Genomic DNA, 26971 nt, shown 5'->3' on the forward strand with positions numbered 1-26971 from the left:
ATTGCAATGTATTGAAACGTAATCTACCATTTGTAACAGAGTAAACATAAATGGACTCTGACCAAAAACAGATTCCCTCATTTACGCCACCAACTGTGAGGGTTTGAGCACTTATGCTCCACATCCTTTTGGAAGAAATACAATCTTCTTGCTATTCTGGAATGAACTGGCCCTCACAATAATCTATGTATCACATATATAGCTTGCAAGGAATGTCTGTGAGCATTAAGGGGCCAATGAAAAAGTGCTAAGTCTGTGCTAACTGCTTTGCACTCCAAAGTACTTTGCACACCCAAAAGGTTTAGCACTGGGTGCTTATACATGGATTCTAAAGTGCAAAGTAACTGGCGGTGCAAAGAATAATGTGTGGCATCCGGATCGGCCACAACACTTCCCCACGCAAGCAAAAACAAGCGCTATCAAACAACCTTTGCACCGGGCAAATTTCAGAAAGAAATCAAGAAAGCCCAAAGAGTAATCAACATTAAACCATTACACCACCATCCAGCACCCTGGCGAAACTGCAGCCTGTACCCCCTAAATCAAAGCAACACCCCGGCAAAACTGCAGCCCATACCCTCTAACTCAAAGCAACACCCCAGAAAAACTGTGGCCCATCCCCCATAACTCAAAGCAACACCCTGGTGAAACTGCATCCCGACCGCCTAACTCAAAGCAGCACCCCAGCGAAAATGCAGTCCATCCCCCATACCTCAAAGCAGCACCCCAGTGAAACTTTGCATCATCCACCCTAACTCAAAATAGCACTGCAGCAAAACTGTGGCCTGTACACCCTAACTCAAAGCAGCACCCTGGCAAAACTGTGCATCACCCCCCTAACTCAAAGCAACACCTTCAAGTTCACCCTCAACCCGCTAACCCCACTGACCTACGCCCCCAATCCCCAGGCAGCCCCCTCAAGTCCTGATACCTCCCACCACCCCCACTGCCCCCAGCCCCAACCCTCTCAAGCCCCCTGCTAGTCTGCCCTCCTCTCATCAGCCCCACTGACCTCTGTCCCCAACCCTGGGCAGCCCCCTCAAGTCCTGACACCTCCCACCACCCCCACTGACCTCCCCTCATCCCTCAGGCAGCCCCCTAAAGTCCTGCCACTTCCCACTACCCCCACTGTCCTCTGCCACAACCCCCTCAAGCTTCCTGCTAGTCTGCTCTCCTCCCACTACCCCCACTGACCTTCGTCCCAACGCCCTCAAGCCCCAAGCTAGTGCGCCCTCCTCCCACTACCACCACTGACCTCTACCAGAACCACTGACATCCCCAAGCTAGTCCACAATCCTCCCACTCCCCCCACAGACCCACAACCCCAGGCAGCCCGCTCAAGTCCTGCCACCTCGCACCACTCCCGCTGCCCCCAGCCCCAACCCCCTCAAGCCCCCTGCTAGTCTGCCCTCCTCTCATCAGCCCCACTGACCTCTGCCCCCAACCCTAGGCAGCCCCCTCAAGTCCTGCCACCTCCCACCACCCCCACTGACCTCCCCCAGCCCCCAGACAGCCCCTAAAGTCCTGCCACTTCCCACTACCCCCACTGTCCTCTGCCCCAACTCCCTCAACCCCCTTGCTAGTTTTTGACCCTCTCACCACCCCCACTGAGCTCTGCCTCAACCCTTTCAAGCCCCCTGCTAGTCTGCCCTCCTCCCTCCACCCCCACTGACCTTGGCCCAAAACACAGACATCCCCCTGCTAGTCTACCATCCTCCCACCACCCCCACTGACCTCCACCCCAACCCTAGGCAACCCCCTCAAGCCCCCTGCTAGTCTGCCCTCCTCCCCCTACCCCCACTGACCTCCACCCCCAACCCCAGGCAGCCCCCTCAAGTCATGCCACCTCCCACCACCACCACTGATCACTGCTCCAACCCCAGACATCCCCCTGATAGTCCTGCCTCCTCCCACAACCTCTGCCCAACCGTCAGGCAGCCCCTACTAGTCACTCCCCTACCAGTCCAATCCACCCTCATCCCAGTACCCCCACTGACCTGTGCCCCAACCCCTAAACCCAAGGGAGAAATCCCAAATCTGCCCTCACCCTAATACCGCTATTGACCTGTGCTCCAACCCCCAATCCCAAGAAAGCACCCGCAAGTCCGCCCTCATCCCAGTCAAATGTGAACTGTCATCCTACCTCAACTCTTCTGGCCTGCCTCCACCATAAAGTACACCTGCCACATATCCTCCTCCAACACGAACAACTAGGAGCACTGCCATTGAATTCGGGACCATAGCTTTTTTGATTACTCCCTGGTAGACCACATTCAGCTAAACATCCACAGGACAGCATACTGTAGCACCAGCTACACTTTGACCACTCCATGTACCACTGCAGCTGGGGGATATTAGCCTCAAGAATTGTAGAGAGCACTTTGTGGTACCTTCTGGAATCAGGAAACATCTCACCAAGTAAAAAGTAACTGGCACCACAGAGTAGTTTCTTTGCCTTACGACTAAAGACAAGATTGCACAGCGCCTTTTGATTCAAACACGTTGCTCACTGGTGAAGGAACAATCTTTCGGCATTTGTTTAGGGACTACATCACCCGGTAGTGTGCTGGTTTGAAAATGAAATGCCTGATGGTACAGTAAGAACTGTGAGAGAGTTGGGAACACCATTGGGCCCTGAGTGCATATCCTGATTCGGGGAGCCCTATAACTAATAGGAGGGGCCATGGCAGGCAATGGAAAGGAACTGCAGCTGATGACTGAATGTGCATATCCAGGATCTGACCCTGCTGGCAGCAGATTAAACTGCATGTGTGTGGAAAACTGTTGGAACGTGCACCCAATAAATTGAAGACACTCCCTACGTAGCCCCATTCAGTGCTGAACCCAGAAGCTACACAGTTGCAGTCTCCTGATCTCATGAAGGAAGGTGGGGGCAGTTAGAAAAAACAGAGTAGCTTGGAGGCGTTCGCACGTCAGACTAGCAGACTCTGGGCTGAACTGCCCCCTAAGCCGAGTGAGCAACTAAATCCACAAGAAGAACAAGATCCCCCCCAACCGCTGCCAAATAATGGAGAGCATGCAGGCAGAGTATGCCGCCATGACCGATAAATTGGATGGCATAACGCCTAATATTGGCCCCCTCAATAGTAAAATGGAGTCGGTGTGCATGAGACTAATGTAGGCAGAGATGTGAATTGGTGTGCCTGAGGATGATTTAACTGCCCTTAAGAATCAGGTAACTGGGATGTCCAGAGATTTGAAGAAGGCCCTGCTAAAGTGCAATGACTTGGAATCCAGGTCCAGAAGGAATAATATGTGTAATGTAGGCCTTCCTGAAGGATTTGGGCATGGGCCTATGGAAGCTGCTGTTCAATCCCTGTTCCCACTGCGCTATGACACAACTACTATGCACATATATCCAGACTTCTCTACAGCAGTGCAACAGGAGCGCAAGACATTCCTAGGTGTCAAAATGCTGCTTTGAGGAAGGTCAATCCCATACGCAATGCTCTTGCCAGCGAGGTTGCGGATACCACACTAGGGCAAGGTCCTCTTCTTTACTATTACAGAAGAAGATGTGGCCTATATTGAGCCCAATATGCATGCCTCCATCACCCTAAGCACAATATGCCTGACCAATGTATATTGTGGGGATAGAACCTGTAGTGGGCGGGTCCACTTTGATTATTGTTCTTATATCCTACTTAAAGTTGGGCGGGATAGTATTGAGTGCTGATGAAAGTTGCAGTAGTGTTCCCCTATGCAACGTTAGTGGTTCAGAGTTGGGGTAGGGAAATGGTTTTGTGGGGGGGGCTGACATCACCATGTTTGGGGAGGGCGATGAGGGAGGTGGGGTTGGATGGGGTTATTGAGGGGGATTATTCCAACATTGTTTAGAGAAGCATGTACTGAATACTGCATTCACTGTAGGCATTTGTCTGAACTCCCTGGACACGCACAGCGTCTTATGGACTCAATGGGGCCTGTTAAAACACTGAGTTTTAATGTCAGAGGACTAGGGAAAATAGTGTCGTACATGTGTAGGCACAAGGCACATCTGCTATTTTTGCAAGAAACCCATATAAAGGGAGTGAGGATGCTAGTTTTGCCAAGGGATGGGGTGCTATTAGATTCTACACCAACTTCTTACGCTGATACAGAAGTGTCTTAAATTTGAGTTACTACACTGGCATATTGACTTGGATGGTCGTTATGTTATTATACACTGTAAACTGCTAAACAAAGAGGTATTACTGGCCAACTTGTATGGGCCTAACCTGAATGACCCAGAATACTGTACAAACATGGCAAATATACTCGTTGCTTATCCTATTGTACCCATATTGTGGGCAGGGGATATAAATAAAACCTCCAGTTGGATAGAACAGGCAGGGCACCCAGACTGCATTTTAAAGACAGAACGTTGCATCCTGTGTCAAATGGATAGGTTTGTTTTATGTGATGTATGGCGAACCTTACACCCATTGCTACAGTGATTCTCCTATTAATCCACGTCACACAATGGATAGACCTTTTTTTGATTTCAAGATTACTAATAGGACAGACATCATGGGCTGATACATTCCATAGTACTTACTCGGACCACTCAACAATAGTGCTGTCTTTGGACTGGGAAGTGAGGTCCAGGGATCGCACGGCCTGGCAGTTTAAGGCAGCAGCATTTCAAGATTTGGTGTTTCGGGTTAGCATAGAGGAGGATATTCGTGTATTTGTACATTCTTTCAAATCAATCATAACAGTGCTGTATCACAAGATACCCTTTGGCAAACATTTAAGGTATTCATTAGGGGTGTGGCCTTGTCCAGTGAGTTTGGCGTGCTTAAAACCATCTGCAGAGATATAGCGCTTAGTGAGAGTAAACCTAAGGATTTGGAAGATGAGTATGCAGCTGCACCTAGCCATACCATATTGGCAGAAATGAAAACTCATTTAGACCTATTTAAATGACACACAAATTAAAAAGTGAAATAATTTGCGAAGCCAGCTGCAACTAGAAGATATGGTGAGGGAGGACGCCTTGCTAGGACACTGTCAAAATTGATACAAACAGAAAGGGGCCCAACCCAGCTGCTGTCAGGGATGCACAACACAATATGAAATATTCCAATTGGGACATTAATGCAGTGTTTGCAGAATTTAATAAGGCACTGTGTCAGTCACCAGATGTTAGCAAAGGAGATGATCTGTGTGCCTTCTCTCGGAGGGTGCCAGAACACAAATGAATACCACCTTCACTGATGAAGAGCTCCTGAAGGTAACAACGCAATTACTGAGAAATAAGTCCCTGATAGACTTACTGCTGAATTTTATTTGGAATGCGGGACCAGTTTGTCCCCTTACCTTTTAAAGGTGAGGCAGGTAGCTGTGCAGAACGGACAAATCCCGGAGACACTCTGAGAAGCCACTATTATAGTACTCCCAAAACCTGGGAAGCCTAGCGAGGACCGTCACTCCTATAGGACAGTGTGCCTAATGAATGTCAACATTAAGGTATACACCAAAATAATAGCTAATCGACTGTTGCCCCTGATGCCCTCTTTAGTTCATTATGACCAAGCAGGTTTTATACCCAGAAGATCCACTTCCCTGAACTTTTCTTGCCTATTTAATGTTATGGTCCATATCTCGCCTGCGGCTCAGGCTATGGCGGTAGTGCTGGATGCACGCAAAGCATTTGATATGGTGTCCTGGCCATATCTATTTGCTGTGTTACAGAGATGCAGAATGGGGGATTGAATAGGGCAATTCATTAAACTCCACTACAGGAAACCAACTGCCACCGTCTGCATTAATGCAACACACTCTGCATCAGTAGAGGGACACGTCAGGGCTGCTCACTCCTGCCACTTTTATTTGCTATTTAGGATCAAGCCTATGGTGAATTTGATTAGAGACCATCATGGAAAATGGGGAATTCGGATATAGGGCCAGCCGGAGATCGTCTAAGACAACTTAGACCGAATTATGGAAGACATCATTAGTATTGGCCCTTTTTCAGGGTTCACAGTATATTATGGTAAATCTGAGATTTTCCCCGTCACTGAGAGTACAACCTGAAAAAGAGGGGCATTTCCATTGCAATGGGCACCAGATAGATTCAAGTACCCAGGAGTCATAGTTTCAGGGGCAAGGATACAATAATGACTGATTATTTTGATGCACGTGTGACATTTGTTAACAATAAAATAGGCTGGTGGAATCACATACCAATGTCACTGGCAGGACGACTTGCATTGGCTAAAATTATACTATTACCTAAACTGTTGTATCTCTTTACCAATGTACCATTATGGCTGGGTAAATGGTTCTTTTGGAACCTTCTTAACAACTTGTACCAATTTTTATGGCATTGTGGGGCCATTTGGAAGAAATGGGAGAACATGGCTCAGCCGTACCAGCGAGGAGGGTTCCCTAACCCACACATGGAGGTATAATGGTTGGCTGCCCAGGCGCAGTTTGCAATTCATAGGTGCGGGACGGAAGGACTCCCACTGCATGCTAAATTGGAGTAGGCCGCTGTGAGGAATTCAGATATGAAAACATTGGTTTTGGGCACCAATTACACAAACGTCCATTTCACCTTGTGCAGACTACGTTGTTGGCTTGGAGAGCCATTTTCAAGAGAATGGGATTGACAAAACCGTACTACAGATGACTGCCACTTGGGAGTTTCCCCAACCTCTTCCCCACTTGGGATACCTCACTGATGGCACACTGGAGTGAACTGGCATTTCATACAATAGGATATTTGTACCCCAAGGGAAGTTCCTGACTGCAAACAAGGAGGGCGGGACATAAGGGAACTCCCACAGAAATCCTTCAGTTTTACAGATTATGAGTGGCTGTGCAAAAATGGTGGGAATGTTATCCATTAGAAGCCAATGAGAATGACCTTCTGGTCTCTATATCCAATTCCTTTGACTGCCGGAGAATATTGTCCTCCTTATTTTCATGGAAAATGTATCGACCCCTGTAAAAAGAGACAGACCTTGTGAGAAATGGGCAACAGTACTGGAGCTAGATATATCAGATAAGCTGTGGAAGAATATGTGTTTCTCCAGCATTGGATCTTTCATGGATTCACATGCTTAGAATATTCCCAGTCGTCAGACTGGGATCCCTCGGTACACACATATAGCCTTTTCCTTTAGGAAAACTTTCGACACATTTGTGTCCTATCTACGTCCTTTTAGGACCCGCCTACGCATGCTCCGTAGGCTGTCCCCGTATAAGAGGCCCACCCCCGCGGCTCCCCTTCAGATTTCAACCGTCTCCAAAGTAGTGGGATCTCCTCGCGTCGTCTTACTATTTTGTACAAGGTTCTGTACCTGGAGTTGGAGTTCGAGGAAAATTTTCCTCCATGTCAGGAAAATCGCTGTTCCGTCCATGCGCGACGTGCGGCTTGAAAAAGGTTTACGAGGGGGATGGACATATGGATTGTATATACTGTCTCCACCCTCATCATTCGGCTGATAACTGCGAAATATGCAAAGGGTTTTCTCAAAAGACCCTCAAAGACCGAAACCGTCGGCTGGTGGTATGGCTGAACGATGGAGCGGGGGCATACCACCCTTCGGAGGTAGGCTCCACACAATCGGCGAAAACCTCACACCGAGCTGCCTCCTCGGAGCCACCGGTGAAGAAATCTCGAACGACGGAAAAAGAGTAATCTCGGAGCCATTCAGCTAGATAGTCCTCGTCGAAAAAATCGTTATCTTCATCAAAAAAGTATGGCAAGGAAAGGCCGAAATCCTCCTCAGGCGATCACCATAGATCGACTTCGAGTCGAGAGTCGAGTAAAGGCAGACCAAATGTGCCTAAACCACCTGCTAAGTCACCGTCGTCGACGGCGGTTCAGTCATCGGCCGCCACCCTGCCACTGACGCAGGTGATATCCACCGTCCCATCAACAACGACTGCGACGGTGGCCTCGTCAACAGGGGTTCTACAGGAAGCCTGGAGGCCCGAAGTTTTTGATCCGATCCCCCCGGATACTTTGCTGCAAGAACAGGCTGTGTCGCTGTCCTCAGGGGAGGACGAGAGCGGGAGAATAGCTGGCCCGGCAGACCTAGGGCTACGAGTGGTTGACAAGTCATCGACGAGGGTATCTGCCCCTCTTCTCAATCCTCACTCTGTTTTGTCGTTGGAAATTCTGTCCACGCTTCAATCTCTGGTTCAGTCATTGGATCAGCGACTACCTCAGGCAAACCTGCCACAGTCACCCGTCGACTAGCCGGGCCCGTCCCGTCCACCGACGCACTTACGCACGCCAATCTCAGCACTGGCGACACAAGAGGAAGGTGAGCTGCCAGATTCGGAGTCTGACAGGGGAGCCATGTCGGATATCTCATCATCCCCCTCCAGGGATCCAACCTGGGAGTCAGAGTTGGAGTTGGAAACCCCAAGAAGCCCAGCTCACCCGTCCCCTCCGGACGACATTGCATCATTCCATTCTATGATGGAGAAGGTGTGTAAAGAATTTGGTTTATCCCAGGAAGAACAGAAAAAGGACTGTTTTTTGTTCGGCCACATGGGTAAGAGAAGGAGGTCTGTGTTCTCAATACCAATACTAGACCATGTATGGAAAGAGGGATTGCAGACAATGCGTCACCCCTTTTCGGAGCCGGCAGTGAAAGGACGCCTCAAGAAAAAGTTTAAGGCTCCAGAGTCTACCCCCAAGTGTTTATCCTCCCAACCAACGCCTGAATCGGTGGTGTCGGCGGCAGCGCCGAGGAAGGCGAAGGCCCAGCACAAGTGCACGACTCCGCCTGAAAACGAGGCAAGACGCCAGGATGCCTTTGGCAAAAAAGTGCTATCTGTGGGAGCAACCACGGTAAAGGCCGCAAATTCTCTGGCTATCGTAGCCAGATACGACAGAGAGATGTGGCACAGGCTAGCGCCGTTGCTGGATCATCTTCCGGAAGAGCATAGGAATGCAGCGATGTTACTTGTTCGAGAGGGTGAGGAAGCCTCCAATCACGCAATAAACATTGCGGTTGACCTCGCTGAGTCAGGCTTCAAGCAAGTCAATAATGGGGTTGTATTACGACGACAATCATGGCTTAAGTGTACCTACTTCAGACCAGAGGTACAATACAAAGTACTAGATATGCCTTTTGAGGGGGACCTTCTATTCGGAGAGAAGGTAGACGAGGCCCTAAAGGGAATGAAAGAGGACTCGGACACGGCACGTTCATTGGGTGCCCTCCAGAGTGGCCGAAGCTACAAGTCATTTCGTCCCTTTAGAGGGGCTTCAGGTAATTCCAGATTCTCTGCGTCTGGAGATAGATCCTTTGGCAGGTCGGCTTACCCCTCCCAGGGATACAGGCGTGCTTCCCAAACGACAAACCGACGCCGGAACTTCCAGACGTCCAGGAAGAGACCATCCTATCCGTCGTCGTCGAGAGACAAACAAAATAAAGATCAGCAGTGACAGCCAACACACCGTTCTGGGGGGAAGAGTGTCAGCATATGTCGACAAATGGGAACGAATAACGACGGATCAATGGGTACTGGACACTATAAGGAACGGGCACTCTCTGCAATTCAAGCACAGCCCTCTGCGCATTCCACCTGCGTTCACCGCTCATTCCCATCTGAAGATACTGCAACAAGAGGTAACTCTCATGTTAGCAAAGGGCGTGATAGAATTAGTTCCAACATCACAGAGAGGTCAAGGTGTCTACTCAAGATACTTCGTCGTAAAAAAGCCGAACGGCAAATGGCAGCCCATTTTAGACTTACGCGATCTCAACAAGTCTTTAAAGAGCCTGAAATTCAAAATGCTCACTCTGCAGGAAGTGATCCGCGCCGTTCAAGAAGGGGATTTTCTAGCATCCCTGGATTTAGAGGACGCGTACTTCCATATTCCAATGTGTCGGAAACACAGGAAATTCCTGAGATTTGTAATAGGGCGGACTCACTACCAATTCACGGCTCTCCCCTTTGGGCTCAAGACCTCCCCCAGAACGTTCACAAAATGCCTGGCCCCAGTAGCGGCCTGGCTAAGGAAGCAAGGCCACCACGTTTACCCATACCTCGACGACTGGCTGGTAAGGGGATCCTCCTCAGCATCGACCAACACAAGTTTGCAAGCCACCATGCAGCTTCTACAACAGCTGGGATTTGCCATAAACTTCGAAAAATCCTCTCTGCTGCCATCAAGAACGTTGGTGTTCCTGGGGGCACAGTTCGAGACCCAGTTAGGGCTAGTGAAGCCTTCCCTCGACAGAACCTCAAAACTCAATCAGCTGGCGAGCCGACTACGACATACCACCAGGCTCTCAGTGAGAAAATACGTTTCGGTCCTAGGGGCCATGGCATCCTGCATCCATCTGGTGGAAAACTATCGCCTATTCATGAGGCCAGTCCAGGAATTCCTCGTGGACCGATGGACGCAGGCCCAAGGATCGTGGTCAGACAAGATAACCATCGACGACGACAAGCTGCTTCGGACCCTTCGGTGGTGTCAGAGTTTCCACAATCTGAACAAAGGTGTACCCCTACAGGAACCGGAGTTTCAGCGAACCATAGTCACAGATGCGTCCCTAACCGGATGGGGAGCTCACATGGGTACTCTTCAAACGCATGGTCGCTGGTCTCCAACGGAGTCACTCCTACACATAAACGTGTTAGAGCTCAGAGCAGTACGATGGGCCTTGAAGGCATTCCTACCGCACATCAAGGGATCGCGAGTACGAGTACTGACCGACAATACGACGGCCATGTTTTATCGGAGAAAACAAGGAGGGACGCGATCAAGAACTCTTTCCATAGAGGCCCAGAAAACATGGCATTGGGCATTAAATCATGAGATTTCCATTGTGGCTCACCATCTCCCGGGAGTGAGGAATTCACAAGCAGATTCCCTCAGCAGAAGCATGGCCCAGATACACGAATGGGAAATGGACACAGTTCAGCTGAGAAAAGTGTTCGAGAAATGGGGTCACCCCGCTCTGGACGCTTTCGCAACCAAGGCCAACAAGAAATGCGAGCAATTCGCAAGCAGATGGCCCCAGGAGGGTTCCATGGGGGAAGCATTCTCCTTCCCATGGACGGACATGTTCCTTTATGCTTTTCCTCCGTTCCCACTCATACGGAGGACAGTACAGTGGATACGCAGATACAGTTGCAGGGTAATTCTAGTGACACCGTACTGGCCGCGGCAACCGTGGTTCTCCGACCTGCTTCACCTGTCGCTGGAACATCCAATAGCGTTCCCGAGAGTCCCGAACCTACTATCCCGGGACAAAGGCACGGTGTGGCATCACGATCCGGACAGTCTCAACCTTGCAGCCTGGCTCCTGACTTTTCGGAGTTCGGTGAGTTAGACGTTTCCGAGGATTGCCAAAAAATTCTGCAGGCGGCTCGAGCTCCTTCTACCAACAAATCTTACACCTATAAGTGGCGGAGGTTCTGCGAATGGTGTCGAGGACATCAAGGCCTACAACGGTTGACGGTGACCCCGGAACAAGTTCTACCTTACCTGCTTCTCTTGGCGGAGAAGGGTTTATCCTTCACATCGATAAAGGTGCACCTGGCGGCCATCTCGAGGTTCACGAGGAAGAGGCAGTCCTCTCCTCTATTCAGCGACAGACTGGTGAAACACTTCATGAGGGGTTTATTTCGAACCTTTCCCCCGGTGAAACGTTTCCCTCCAACTTGGAGTCTAAACACAGTGTTGGCAGGGTTAATGAAACCGCCATTTGAACCTATGGCCACGTCGGACATGAAACTCATATCGTGGAAGTTGGCATTCTTAATTGCTATCACATCAGCTAGAAGAATCTCGGAACTGCAAGCGCTGGTCGTAGACCCGCCATACTTAAGATTCTTTAAAGACAAGGTGGTCCTGGCAACCAATCCTACGTTCATCCCAAAAGTTCCGACAGTGTATCACAAACACTCGTCCATTGTTCTCCCTACTTTCTTCGCGACCCCATCGTCGGCAGCAGAAAAAGCTCTTCATACCTTGGACGTTAAGAGGGCCCTGAAATTTTACTTACATCGTACACAGGAACTCGGGTCTACTCGACAACTGTTCATCGCATATGGTCCGTCGACGAGGGGAAAAGCAATCTCTAAACAAGGATTGGCTCGATGGGTCTCATCGACGATTGCGTTTTGCCACTCCAAGGCCGGAAGGCCGCTACAAGGGCATCCTAGAGCCCATTCTACTAGATCAACGTCCTCCTCAGCAGCCTTATCGGCAGGAATTCCGCTAACGGACATATGCCAGGCTGCGGCATGGTCAGTGCCCCACACGTTTACCCACCACTACTGCCTTGCCAGGCAGCATGCTGACGAAGTGCAGATGGGAAGAGCTGTCCTGCGCCATCTGTTTCAGTAAGGTAAGCTCCACGTTGTGGAGAGTCTGTTCTACCTTTTGATGACAGTATACTTTATGTGGGTAAGATTATATGAGTAAACTTATTCCTGCTTTACATATGCATTGTGTATTATGGTGAGGGTATATTACATTACATTCTCACCGCCGTGTCAGGTGTTACTGCTATACAATCTATTCTAAGCATGTGAATCCATGAAAGATCCAATGCTGGAGAAGGGAATAGTTTCTTACCTGTAACTCCATTTCTCCAGCATTGGTATCTTTCATGGATTCGCATGCGCTCGCCAGCCTCCCCGAATGCAATGTCTTTACTCGATAAGGTTAACCCTTCCTACTTTGGAGGGGCCGAAATCTGAAGGGGAGCTGCGGGGGCGGGCTTCTTATACGGGGATGGCCTACGGAGCATGCGTAGGCGGGTCCTAAAAGGACGTAGATAGGACACAAAAGTGTCGAAAGTTTTCCTATAGGAAAAGGCTATATAGGTGTACCGAGGGATCCCAGTCTGACGACGGGGAATATTCTAAGCATGTGAATCCATGAAAGGTACCAATGCTGGAGAAATGGAGTTACAGGTAAGAAACTATTCCCTTATTTACTAAATTGGTCTCAATGAATGTGAGGTTTAAGTTAATCCAGATCTTACATATGTTACACTATACACCACCTGCACTGCTGAAAATATTTCCTGACCATGTGGGTTGTTGTTCGGCCATGATGATGCAGGATACATACACATGTTGTGTAACTTCCCTAAACTTGAGCATTTTTGGGAACAGACTTATACCACATGGTCCAAGGTAGTAGATTGGTAACTGGTGAAATCATCTATGAGTGTACTACTCAGAGTGTGGGGGGGGGATCCCGGAAAAGCATTTGAGGGCTTTTCTAAATGTAGGGTGTATGCTGGCTAAATGTCGCATTCTAATGAGATGGAAAGACCAACAGTCTCTGAATGAGCGGGAATGGTTGAGAGAGTTAACGTGTGTTCATGAGTGTGAAGACACATATATTACAATGCAGCCACTGTTGTTGCACCCTTGGGAAATTTGGTGTGAATTTTGGACAATCCTTGCCAAAGACTAACGTTTGATGTATAATTTGTGGTGTCCATATTGCGAGACAGATGCTACTAAATGTATGGAACCCGAAATGTAACAATATGATGTAAATGTGAAGTAACTTGTAATGCCTAACATGTGCTTGTCAAACTTAAAGTATTTTTTAAACGATGATCTCCCAGCTCTGGGGCCCCTTGCATCCCAAACTACTTTGTATCTGCAAAAATAAACTTGCGCCCCAAAATATATGCAATCATTAATCGCAACACTGAGCCGCTAATGCTTTAAATCATAGCAGCATGACTGTTTGCAAATGTGGCTGAAAACCCCTACAGCATTCATTTTCATGTGAGCTTCTTACTAAAGATACTTTCTGACTGATTTGTCTTTTTCTTTCTCGCCTGAGCAAGGTCAAACCAGCCGCTTCTTATAGGCCAGGATTGTGACTGCAAATATATTGACTATTCCTTTGCTTCCAGTAATTGTTTTCAAAAAGCCCTTTACAGTTGAAAAGTATACAGTAATCTCTTTTTATGTGGCTGCTAGCATGCGACAGTCAGTGCATGCAAACGGCTTCATTGAGCGCAGTTTTCTATGCAAGAAAGCGTGGTGTCAATTGCCAAACTCCAGTCCCAAATGACAAAAATGCATCCCAAGGACAATAGTAAGCCACAGTCCCCAGCCATAATTGTATTAAATGATGTTCCAAATCACAAAAGCCTATCGTCCGCACAAAGTAATGGGCTACTCCAATTCCTAACGACAACAAAATAAATTGTACCTTGCAACTGGAAGTTGCCCATCATCAACCTGAACGACCAAAATTGTCTAGAAATGGAAGACATTAGTAATGGAAGAAATGAGTAATCTTGCCCGCCTGGGAATAATAGGACACTGCCTCCATGATGCAGAAGCCAACATTAATGACATCTGCAATGAATTCCCCAATCTCTATGAATGACTTTGTTCCAATCTTCTAAATTATACCATTGCTAAATGTCTCTTTTACCTTTCTACCTTTCTGTCCCTTGTGTGTTTCCATGGATTCACTGTGAATCATTAGAGCACTGACCAAGAGGAAACATTAAGAATCATGACCGTGTTGTTAAATTGTAAGGATTCACTCTACCCCCTCTTTACCAACCCCATTCATGTTTTGGTAATTGTGTATTGACATTGTTCTCCCCTTGAACGTCATATCATATTAGCACCATTTTCAATTTGCACTAATATAAATTCAGTAAAAATTATGTAGACAAGAAATGCATTAAAATTAAAAAGAGTAGCAGTTCATGCCTAGTTTGACTTAATATTAAGAGTGGATTATTGAAATTCCCTCTTTACTGATCTCCCCAAAAACCTGAATAGACCTGGTGAAAGTGATACAACATTCCATTGCCCAAATAACCTCTCATATAGGACATTTGAATGACACCACCCTCAATCTCTTTATCCTTTGTGTTAATTGAACTCTCTCTGTCTTTCTGTCTATATGTATAATTGAAACATGTGCTGCAGGGACTCCATCACTGTACAATTGTCTGTAGTCTGACAATTCATTAGGAATGATTCATTTACAGAAATGTGCAACTGTTTTTTCACCCGGATGGGCACCCCTGTTTTGGAAATCCTGAATTAACAACTGGATGCAATAACAATGGCACTTGTGAGATCACTCCGAGTTAATAATTACCTGTTAATATATTTTTCTAGATCACGGATGCTGTTCTAGCATCACAAACAGGGTTAATCATTTATTTGAAGATTTCCCAGAAGAAATCCATAGTCCTGAAGATGGCCACAATATCAACCTCTGAATGGACACCAGAGATAGTGTCTAATTTATTGTATGGCCGAAACATGCCAACTATCTCCTTAAAAGACAACCAATGATAATAGTCTCATGAATTACTTTCGTAAAGTACTATTCATTCAGTGAACTACAACCCTGTTTTTCCTGATTTGTGTAATCTTAGTTTTAGTCTGATGTCTGAGTGTATTAACTATGCATTTATTTGTTCAGTCTTGCTTTAGCACTGTTCCTTTAAGTTTTGTGCAATCATTATTAAAATAGCTGTATATTTTTTTTAATTCAGTTGTAGTGTATTCTTGCTATTTTACCGAGCAAGTGATCTCCATGCTCTTTGTATGTTAAACATTGTGTAATAACCACTCCAATCTCACACTTCCAGGCTTGTGTAGAGAGGGGTAATCAATTCTTCCTTTTGTGTTAGATTGTATGCATACTCCCGCTTAAGAATTGATCCCCCTTCAACAAAACATTTGGGAGTGTACCTCCTCTTTGAGATTCCTACTATGAGCTCCATCCTATCCCATGTGAAGCATCATTTCCTCATTTTGCTTGAATATCATTTGTTCACTGTCCACCTCACTGTTGGATGTAGCTTCCTTTTGCGCCCATTACCTCTTCACTAGACATGCATTCTCTTTCCCCAAGCTACAAGGTGCTCCCTTATGTGTCCTTTTCTGATATGAAATCATAAACCTATTCTTGAAAGGTATCTCATCAGAAAAACGTATTCCTTTTAGCTGGCTGACTCACTAAGACACTACTGCAGCTTCTCAATGTATACTCAAGGCTACTACATCAACCTTTAAATAGCCCACTAATTCTCATGTATGTTCCCACACCAATAGCTTGACTGTCTCTGACTTTCACCCCCTCACACTTACAATAGGATTATGGATTGTTACTGTGGTGGCAAATATGGAAATATCTCTCACCCTTCTATGCCATACCTTCTGCCATAGATCCCCTCTCTTCCTATTTCCATGCAGAACTCAAAACACTTTTCTCTATAAGAAACCTGTTAATAATCTGACCACCCCTTCAATTCTACGCCCCAACCCTGTGGTAAATGTGCAGTGCTATTATAGCTACCTGCGTTTTACCCAACTTAGTGACAACATCTCCCAACTTCAGTAGCACCAACTAAAACGTCCACCCCGCCGTGAGCCCCGATAAGCCTTACTTGTATCTTTAGCTACTGGATTGAGAATTCCGGAGCAGTGGTCCACATAGTAATTCCCTTCCTCCAATAGCCTATTTCCTATGGCTCACTGACCCTCATCACTTGTGTGTATTCAAGAGTTTCCACAACTATGTCCCTAGACTGTTTAGCTCACTTTGTCTGACTGATAACTGTTTGCAGGAAAACTGTGATATCTCTAGCCAGCTCATTTGTTTGATATTATTTCTCTCAGTTATATCCCCCACGCAAACCTTGCTCTTCCATTCAATCCATGGTTGTATGACAACTATGGAATAACTGATTGCAAAGTTGTACTGTTTTTCTTCTCTCAAACAGATGCTAGAAAAATGGAAGGACTCTATTTTTATACCCACATAGTTAGTCTATCCCTTGGTTACGCTGTTATGCTGCCTATTTAAAAGAATAGAGGAAGTCCTAAACCTTAACAAATGAAGAGCAGTGTACAAACAAGGAAGGGTATTCATCAGAATTCAACACCTAAATGATATCTTTGTGGTCTCAAAATGTAACTTATTTTATATGATACACAACGGGGAATAAGGCCAGGAGACACCGTGAACGTCCATACTATTTCGGACCAATTCCTAGTGCTCCAATGATCGATAAATATGTCGAAAGTTACCTACTCAGCCAGCCATACAGACCAGGTGCGGTACAAGTCTACCCCACAGTGGAGGAGGAGCCTCAGGAGGCAACTAAAGAGACCTCAATTGACAGTATTGACTAAAGCGCTGAGAAGCCATGTTACTGACGTCGTTAGAGAGACCACAACTGCAGCGTTAGACAGGAAGCACATGTGCCATCCGCACACTGGGACACAAACACACACCTGAATGCATGAAGAACACATGCATGCAGTTCTGTAGATAGAGGACCGATACATATACATACTGTCATTGCTTTTATTATTTTGTCATTAGCTTAATGCAGCAACGCAGAAACCGCAAGAAGCAAAAGATCCTGAGTAAATCTTGTAGATGCTTATATGCAAATAACCTTATGGATCTGCAGGAGCACTTATGGGGCCTGACAGAGCTAAGCGTGACTAACATATGGAGAATATAGAATAGCATGGACACTGTAGGAAAGCGCATAATGGTTTAGGAAAATTACAGCAGGTCACAAGCCTCTCAGCAAGAGCTGAGCTGAACTTAGACTGGACAAGAGCAAACGTGTGAGACAGGACCCACTGCCAAGGCCACCAGATACGAATGACATTCCATTCCCTGAACGACACTAACACCAGCTGCAATAAATGTGAATAATTCTTAATAATAAAAAACTGCAGAGCTCCAAATTATGGTCTGCGAGCACGTGACCCAGCTGACTCAAACAATGGACAGAAACCAGCGCTGGGAAAATGAGTTGATCTCAAACCGCCAGACAGAAGCTTACAACGAAGATGTTACAATGTGAGACAAGTGTTGCATGAGATGAAGGAGCACTCTCATAGTCTGAGGTGGTACACACAAGTTACAATGCAGACACATAGTTGTTCTCATTACCTTGAGAAGGTACACAAAGAGCTGAGAACCATTGTGGATCCCAGGCCTGGGGACATCAGCTCTAGCCAACCACAGTTCAGTATCCTAGGGGTGGGTAACAACAGGCAAGAACCAATGGTAAGACCCTCACACTGCAACATTGTTAGAGATAGTCATTAGGGAATCGACCAGGCCAGCCACCTGAAATGCGAGAGCCGGTAGTATAACTCATATAGGGGATAATATAAGTTATTAGGCTCCTGACGACCAATCCAGCAGGCCAATAGGCTTTAAGGAGAGGGGCCCAGGTTGTGACATAACTATGACGTGAATTTCAGGACAAAACTGGCCTGAGAGCGAGGAGACATTGAGACGTCTTTGGATTTCTTCTATCCTTGTACTGATCCCTGTTGGTTTTGGCTGTAATAAACCACAGTTTGAAATTGTTGTCTGACTGAGTCTACGTTCCTTTTTGGGGGAAGGTGTTGTGCCTTCCAAGAGTCTGCAAACTCTTGGTAACCCTCAAACCTACCAGGTCCCAACACTACCATGAACAGAAATGAATGCATTAGAGTACAGTTAGGGAGAAAAGGCATATCACGAAGGACACAAAGGGACACAAAGCTTATAGGTGTTGTTTGGGTATTTACCCTCCCGTTGCCTTCCTAGGGCCATGCTAATCCATATGGCCATTCCCACCCACTTCTTGGTTCTCCCCGTCCAAAACACATCCTCATGGGATCTCTTTGAGCAAGCTTAATCAAGCCTTACCATTAGACTTTGTGCTTAAAATGCCTGCCAGTGTTTTTTCAAATCACTCTTCTGAGAGATAAAGGCGTTATTTGTGCTGTAAACACGCTGTGGTGTAATAACAATTTCTTAACCAGGTCTTCCTTGAGCCACTCGATTTATACACAGTATACATGTACGTCACTGAACTCCTGTTAAAAAGGAGCATTGGCAAAGGGAACAGTTTTGATTTGTGCATAAGTATTAGGCATTGCCCAGGAACTCCTACCATTTTGCCGCTGCTACTATCAATGTCCAGTTAATACCACTACAGCAGTGCTGGTAAATGCCTTTCCCATGCCTACACAAACGTCCAAAATGTTGCCAATGCTTGTTAGATCTTGTAATTAGTGCCCAGTACAGCAAAAGTATAACAACACTGACCAATAACTATTTGTGTTTGTTTATCTTTTAGGTCGATGTTCCATTTTCTCTGATCTTAGTTTTGTTACTTTTGATGGAAATCACATGGCTTTATTTAAGGAGGCATCTTATATTGTTAATCAAAACCAAAATGAAACAATAACCATCCAGGTTATGGAGTGCCACAATCCAAACATGGTAAGGGTTTAAATTTCTGATAAAAAAAAAAGAAATCAATCTGATGAAATACATGTTAGTTCCAGTGTTCTGGTTTGAAATGTTGCCATTGTCCTGGTCATCTGTACTATTTAGAGCTGTTACATCCAGATCCCTTAACTCTCACTTGTTAGGTTATGTAATATTGTTTTATTTTATGCTGTGTTGTGTTATGGTTAAGTTATGTTGCATTGTAGTGTGTATGTTATATTTTGTTGTATAGTGTTGCATAGTGTCCTGTTGTGGTATGTTGTGCGGTAGTTGTGTTGTGTTATATGCAAATAATTAGTATTTCGAACACACACTGAAGGCACTGAATTCTTTGTAATTGGGGGTCAGCAGACAGTAGTAGACAGAGAACTTTGCGGGGACAGTTGTGACATGTGTTTTTTCAGGCTGCATTGCTTGTAGATTTCTTCGGGAAGGTTATTTGTGTAGGCTTGGGTAAGGTTATCCATCTTCAGAGTATTGGAAGAATGTGCTGAGTTAGAGGAACTCTCCACACTCCTGAATAGGGGAGAGCGAGACACAGAGGATGTGGTTGACCTGGCTGCTACTGAAGTGTACAGAACACTACAGGGATGCTTATTCTGGTGACGTTACACATCATTACTGGGGTATCATGTCCCTGTTGTTAACATTGTACATAGTATCACTCAAAACAATGGACATATGTGGCTTATTTTATGCCAATGATTCTTCACACTATTATTGTGTACCCTCACGTTGGCCCTCATCGGAAGAACACCCTATCCCTTTGTGGTGTGGTATAGCCCTAGGTAGCGTTCTGGCTCTGCCTATCTAAGAGGGATAAGAGAAACTCGCCCTCCCGCTACAGTGAGTTACTTTCTTTTAAAAGAATTATCGGCATGGCTATACATAGCAAAGTTGCCCAGATATCTGCAGAGTGCCACAGGGCTCAGTCCTCCCCCAGTGAGTTTTATACATGGAACCACTGAGATCACTCTTTTGCCACCCAGCTGTCCCTTTAAGTAAATTTCTCCCACCTCACCTGCCTCCAGTAATGCCTTGCCTCCATTCAAATATGAATGACAAGTGCATACCTAATACACATCTCGACCAAAATGGAATTTGTGTGATCCTCGGCCATGCCTCCAAACAGGACAATATCTGCAGATGGCTGAACAAGGTGCACCTGGATTAATTCAAACCCCAACTTGCATCTTCTGTTAAATTCCAGGGCTGGGATCCTAAAACTTGACCTGAAAGCGAAGGCGTGTTACTCATCAGGTTGTTTTGCTGCTCCTGATCCTTTTTTTCAGGAACTGCCACCGTGAGTACTTAATTGTGGGCTCTGGGCTGGTGGATTATTCAAGATACCTGTTCTCAGGGCTCACTGTTGTCCGTAGTAATGGGTTTCTGCAAGTCCCATTCTACCACGATTTGCCAAAGACTTACATTGGCCCGAATCCTCCTTTACATCTCTTCTTCCTTGGGCTGCTGGGTTTTGGACATGGTACTGGTGCTCTTCGAGAAGGTGTCCTCTGGTGTCCCCTGGGATAGGTTTCTGCCTGCTCCACAGCTGTAGTGTACAACTCAAGACTTACATGATGTTATCATATAACCACAGTTGTGCTGCAGACTTCTTCCTGTTTATTTGTATGGGGAAACGTCTTTAAATCACTTTAAACTCCTTTTAAGTGACTTGGAATGTATCCTGTAGATGGGCATTTTTCCTTGGTCCCTTGGATACCTTACTTTTTAGGGCAAATAACAGGAATTGTAGCATGCACCACTGATTTGTAATATATTTTTACATTCCTACATTGCCTTCCTGTCTATGGAAATCTCTTGCAACTATGTTTAACTTCTACTTGCTTTAGTTCCATTATATTTCTAGGTGTTTAATGAGATCCTAGTGTCCTATAAGCCTATCTGTATGCTACCTTTTGATGGCCCACTGGATTGGGTTTTGTTGCTACAGTATTACCACAATGAACCCATGTTCTCCCTCTACACACTGTATTTAATTTATGGTGTGCATTTGTATCATTTACTATGTATTAGAGGTATAGGAACATTGGGCCTCATAACAAGTGTGGCGGTCTGGAAACAAAGGTGCCGGTAAGCTTACTGGCACCCTTGTTTCCGAACTGCCACACTACGAGTCTGCCTGCCGGAGCCGCTGCTTCCAACAGGTCTGCAACGGTGCCTTTGCTTCCGAGTCCCCATTCCCACAGAGTCCTATGGAAATCCATGGGAATGGGGACTCACATTTTCTGATGCCTGATTTCCCAGGCCACCGGGACTTTTAATGTCCCCGTGGCACCGGGAAGCTACATGCCAGAAACGGTGTTAAGAGTTCGGCGGCAACCCGCCGGTCATACCGGCGGGTTGCAGCCGACCTCGTAATGAGGCCCATTGTGACTGCTTTTTTGTGTGACATTTTGAGTCCTGATAATCAGTGTATAAATATCTGTTTTTATTGTCTAGGTTACCCTTTTCTTCCCATCCCTTAAGCCTATAGGTAGAGTACCCACAACCAGGCAGTGATCATGCATCTAGTATTAGGAGTAGATGGCATCTTCACTGACCATTTTACACATACGCTGTTGCACAGCCAATGAAGCTGCCACAAATGCCCACCACTTGTGATCACCACTATCTCCAAAATATGTTCAGCACCCCTACTTTCTTTTCTGTCCCCACCAAAACAATTCAACTGCTTGTTATTGAGGTGAGCATGCCCGTTCAAACAAGCTAGCCCAGCACCAATATCTCCTCAGGCCTACTGCTCGTTGTGCTCAAGCAGGTTGTACATTGCATCACACAGTTGGAGCATTGGTACCAGACAGACCCCAAGGTCTGTCAATACAAAATTGCAGACATTCATCTCTTCAAACATTTTGACAGCTACACAATAAACTACGGTTCCCACATTCATATTTTGCTGCTTCTTACAGGGCAAACTCATAGGATTTGGCTGACGCCGAAAATTCAGACACCCCGGGCACACAGGGTGGACCTTGTTTTTATCTGCACACCTCTGGAAATTCAATCAAGTAGGCCAAGACCACGTATCACCACATTGGCCATAGTAATTAATGTATGGCTGAGAGACTTCACCTGGATTTAATAAGGTTCATTCATCCCAGGGTCAGCTGTGCTGGTCTCCCTGAAACCTACTGACATCAGCAGGGACGGCCCCTTGCTGTCATCCATGCAAGAGTATCCGCAAAGGGAAAATGGAATACATTCTAGCCCTTGAGAAATATATTTTTCCCACGGGCACAGATCATGCATCACATTGTTGATGAGTTCTAAAAATTCGAAATGATCAAGTAAAAGTCAGACAAGCATTTAGTCATAGGTTTCTATCAAGCATCAGAAGGTGAAACACTGTAAGAGTCAAAAGGGATGTGTAGGATGTGTAGTATGCAATGCATTGCATGAAGAATGCTGTCACAATGTATGTGAATGTATTAAACATGCTGATTAATCTTGTCTCCACAGGGCCATTTGGATTCAAAAATGCTATGCCTGGCAGTTCTGAATTTAACCCATTTTTCCAACGAGATAATAATTGATCGTTTAGAGAGAAAAGTAAGTTCAATTATATTTTGGGGTATAAAAAGCCAAGCAAAGGCAAGCACTAATATTTGTTTATTTTTAGCCACCAAGTGTACAATTGTCTTTAAAAGAAGTGATATGTGAACATGTCTAGTGCCCAAAAACACTTTTTGCTCGAAATTCCATATTCTTTTTCATATGATTAGTCGAAGTATAAAAGGGTGTTTGTGCAGGTCTGAAATATTTCATACTTTTTGTTGTGTATGTAACATTATCAATAAGCCTGTGCATTCACCCACAAACTCCTCAATGCATCCGTGTGGGTTCAACCACTGGATTCAGGTGCATCTATGGGAACCCGCAGGTGAATCGAGATGACTGTACCTTTCAGGTGCTGAGATCAGGGGCCCTTCCCAGCTTCAAAGCGTGCACGAGTACTTGGCTGAGATTGTGATGTTTACATGGGATTTGGGCACGTTCTGAGGGGGAAAGTGGATGTGAACACCTATGTAAGGAAACTTCAAAGTCCTGGTTCAATTCTGGGTACATTTTGTTCGCACCAAGCAGATGTAGTGCCTATCCACATCTGAGGTATTAGCAAGACGCCCCAAACAAGGTTTTCACTGCACACCCAAACACTTTCCCCTCTTCTTTCAAAGTGTGCTATTAGTGAACGAAATTCCCATGATTTTGTCAGCTTTTGCATTAGACCAAATCTAATTTCTTTTTTTATTCTTCTTCTTCTTTTTTCTCTGTTGTGGTATTGAAAATTGAATTTTATACGTCACATATTGTAACATTTGAATTACAAAAAAGAAAATTAGACAAAATGTTGTATGACTATGGGCCTCATTACGACCCTTGCGCCCCCGGAATGAAGGGGGCCGGTACGGGACTGGCCCCCTTCATAACGGGATCGCGGATTACGAGGTTCCCTTTGCGGGACCCGGACCGCGAGGGGAAGAGGGAGGTAACAACGGGACACTTGTAATGTGCCCGTTGTTACCTCCATCCCCATTCCCATTGAGCCCTATTGGGGCTCAAATGGGAATGGGGAATGGTTCCTGCAAGGAGGAATTACCGGGTCCTCCTATGTCGGAATGACCCGATTATTCCTCATTGCAGGAACCCGGTAATGGAGCCCGGTTTGGGCTCCAAACTCGTAATGAGGCCAAAGAGCCTCATTACGAGTCCCCATTGAAAAAGCCATTCCCCATTCCCATTTGAGCCTCCATAGGGAAGGCGCTAATAACGGTACCGCAAATTGCGGTACCGTTATTAGGTTCTAGGTCCCTGAACAGGTCCCGTCCATAACGCCTGGTCAGACCTGGTGTTACTGGAGGGACCCGCTAGGGGACCTAGTAGTAGGGTGGTAAAGGATTACCGGCACTGGTCTCCTTACCGGTGCCGGTAATCCCTTACCGCCCACCTCGCAATGAGGCCCAAAAGTCTGTTAATTTAAAAGACATTCACATGCTCATGTCAGTTATTTGTCTCAGATGGCCACCAAACACACCAACTCTCAAAAGGTGTTTCGAGGGTTTGTATTACTTTTTCTTTCACGGGCTCTATTGGTCATCTCTCCCTCTGTTGTCTAGAAAGTACCAGATCCTCCATGACACAGGTGTCCCTAATTCCCTGGTTTGTGTATACTGATTGTTTCTCCCTACTGTCTGATTTCTAACTTGCTGATGGTGATGGCCTGAGGGTGACTGCCTTATCTATCTAAGCTACCTCAGGGACTTCCTAGGGTGGTCCTACATTCATGGTGAGGCTAGTTCTAAAAGGGTTGTGGTGTTGTGCCTTTAAAATGGTCAAGCCCGCCCCTGTCTCCTTCCACTCACACCCTGATGTTCCTCTCCCTGTCTTTTGATTCTACCCTCCTTCCGCAACTCTACTCCGTACAACTACACCTACATTCTCTCCTCCCTCTTACTACTTCTGCCTCCTTCGTCCATCCAATGTCTCTCTCTCCATCTACCACTTGCCAACACCATCTAATATTACTACTTTCTTCTACCATGCTCCACTCACCACTCTACTACTGCTTCCCCTCTCTACACCTCTACTACCCCCCACCACCACTACTCTCCCCTCTCCACAAAACTACCACTACATCCAACCTTCTACTCAGTCTCCCTCCTTTCACTCTCACAATCGCTTTTCACTCAATTGCTATCCTTCCTCTCCTTCTCTCACTCACCTCTCCTTTCACATACACTGACCACACAGTACCATTTGCTTGCATCAACCAATACCTCTTTTTTCTTCAAAAGGCCTCGACACTACAGTCCACTAGCCTTCTGCTTGCTGGTCGTTTGTTATGCCACCTCCTCCTTCTCTGAGCTCAGCCAAATAACCACACCCTCCTGCTTCCTGTCACCTTTATTATCCTCTCCACTCCTTCCCTCATTGGACGTGTGGCCTTGTTCAATCGGATCCTACCATGTCTACCAGGGATTTGATACAATGGTCAGAATTTGCAAATAGAGTGCTAAGCGCCGCCCCTTCTTCCAAGCAAGACCATAGGTCTGCAAGAATGGAGGCCCTCTTTGACAAGTGCCCTAGTTCATGTTAGGTCACTGCACTGCAATGAAATCCCAGGTAGGTTCCTCTTATGCAACACTGTGTTGGCAGCTAGATCGCAGCTTGTGCTGTTGACATTTAGAGGCACGCCACATTCTTCGGATGCCTGTGCATCTCCTAGTTATCTGCTTGGCGGTTCTTTCTGTTTGCACTGACCTGTGAACACTGCGGACTGGAATAATCGTTCTGGAGGCCCTGATCGGTGAACAGCCTGGGCTTCCTATGACTGCAGTCACCTGGAATGAAAATAAAAGCATGAGGTATGAGGTGAAATAATCTTCAGCTACATAAAGGCACTTTGGAAGGGAATGGGAATTTTGACCCCCTCAAATGCCACTGCTTTCTCCTCCTTTCCCCTGTTCACCCCTGACAATGTTTTGAGACAAGTCTGATCTATGAAAGTCTTGTCAAAGCAGGTTATCCGCTGCTCATCCAGAACAACCAAGGACCACATCCACACCCTTGCTCCCAAACCGACACCCTTGCTCCAGCCTTGGGCGATTTCTGAAATCACTCCTTTGCCAATGGAACGTTCCAGTCCCCCCCTGAGCACTCTCTTGTGCACCCCCTTCATTTAAAAAAACAAAAATCTTTATTAAATTTTCCAAACAAGTCTGACATTATACATGTTACATTCAGAACAACTTTGTATTCCTTTTTTTCCCAAATACAACGAAAGGCTGAATGCATAAGAACAAAGAAACGTACTACTTGTTCATTAGCCTGCCCCTCTCCCCCCTCCTTCCCTTTCTGCTCTAATTTTTGCTCTGTTGGTAGGGTAGAGCCTTCCAGTTTATTGATTGGACAATGTTTTGTGGGATGACCCAGTTTCCCACAAGAAAATACACTCTAACGAAAGTAATCTGGTTGTATGATCTGGATTACCCAAGTTTGGTAGTTTCTGTGAATCCCGAATATTGTGGAAATTCAGCCAATACTGGGTTCGGACAAACTTACTCAGTGAGGCTTGTTTATCAATTGTGGCTCAACGCCTTAACTGCCATGAAGGTGATGAATTTACAGCAGTGGCTGCCATCATTTCTAATTAAATTGTAGTTCATCCATTTGACTCTTTGAAAAGTTTTTAATTTGTATCAGCTGGGAATTAATTAGCACAGGGCATGTGCCAGACGTGTTTCTGAGATCAGACACCTGTCATCTATATATTCTGTCAAGGGATTAAAATATATCTCTCCAAACACCATTTTTAATATGCATGTGTACAGGTTACGAAAAGTGGGAATGTTGAGAGGTACAGAAGAATGGTTGCGAGAGTGAACATGTTTTGCTTTTTTGCATTCAGAATTCGCCAGCTTCACTAAAGATATGTTTCCATTAAAACTCTATTTTTATCAGAATCTTCAAAGACACATAAAATACAAATAAATACAATCAATTGCATCATTAGCATTAAAATCTACTACTTCAGATACAAATACATCAAAGCATTACACCAATTCTACTGCTGGAAAATAAAACATACATCACACGTGTGTAGCCCGATGGGCTTCACAGAATATGCCTTTGTACTGTAGCAATACCAACAGCTGCTGCATGGCTAGAATGTCCTTTATCAAACAAGAGAATAGTGACGTTTTG

The 26971-nt window shown here is 45.9% G+C and overlaps 1 protein-coding gene across 1 annotated transcript in view; it reads left to right on the forward strand.

Annotated features, from left to right (window-relative positions):
- Positions 1–26971, forward strand: part of OTOG (otogelin) — a 1239067-nt gene that overhangs the window by 731638 nt on the left and 480458 nt on the right. Inside the window, exons 35-36 of the mRNA XM_069625375.1 lie at positions 19092–19237; positions 22730–22819. Of these exons, the coding sequence (XP_069481476.1) occupies positions 19092–19237; positions 22730–22819 (236 nt within the window). The remainder of the gene's footprint in view (positions 1–19091; positions 19238–22729; positions 22820–26971) is intronic.

Source organism: Ambystoma mexicanum, chromosome 11 (genome assembly GCF_040938575.1).
Source record: "Ambystoma mexicanum isolate Mex_15411 chromosome 11, UKY_AmexF1_1, whole genome shotgun sequence".
Classification (NCBI taxonomy): domain Eukaryota; kingdom Metazoa; phylum Chordata; class Amphibia; order Caudata; family Ambystomatidae; genus Ambystoma; species Ambystoma mexicanum.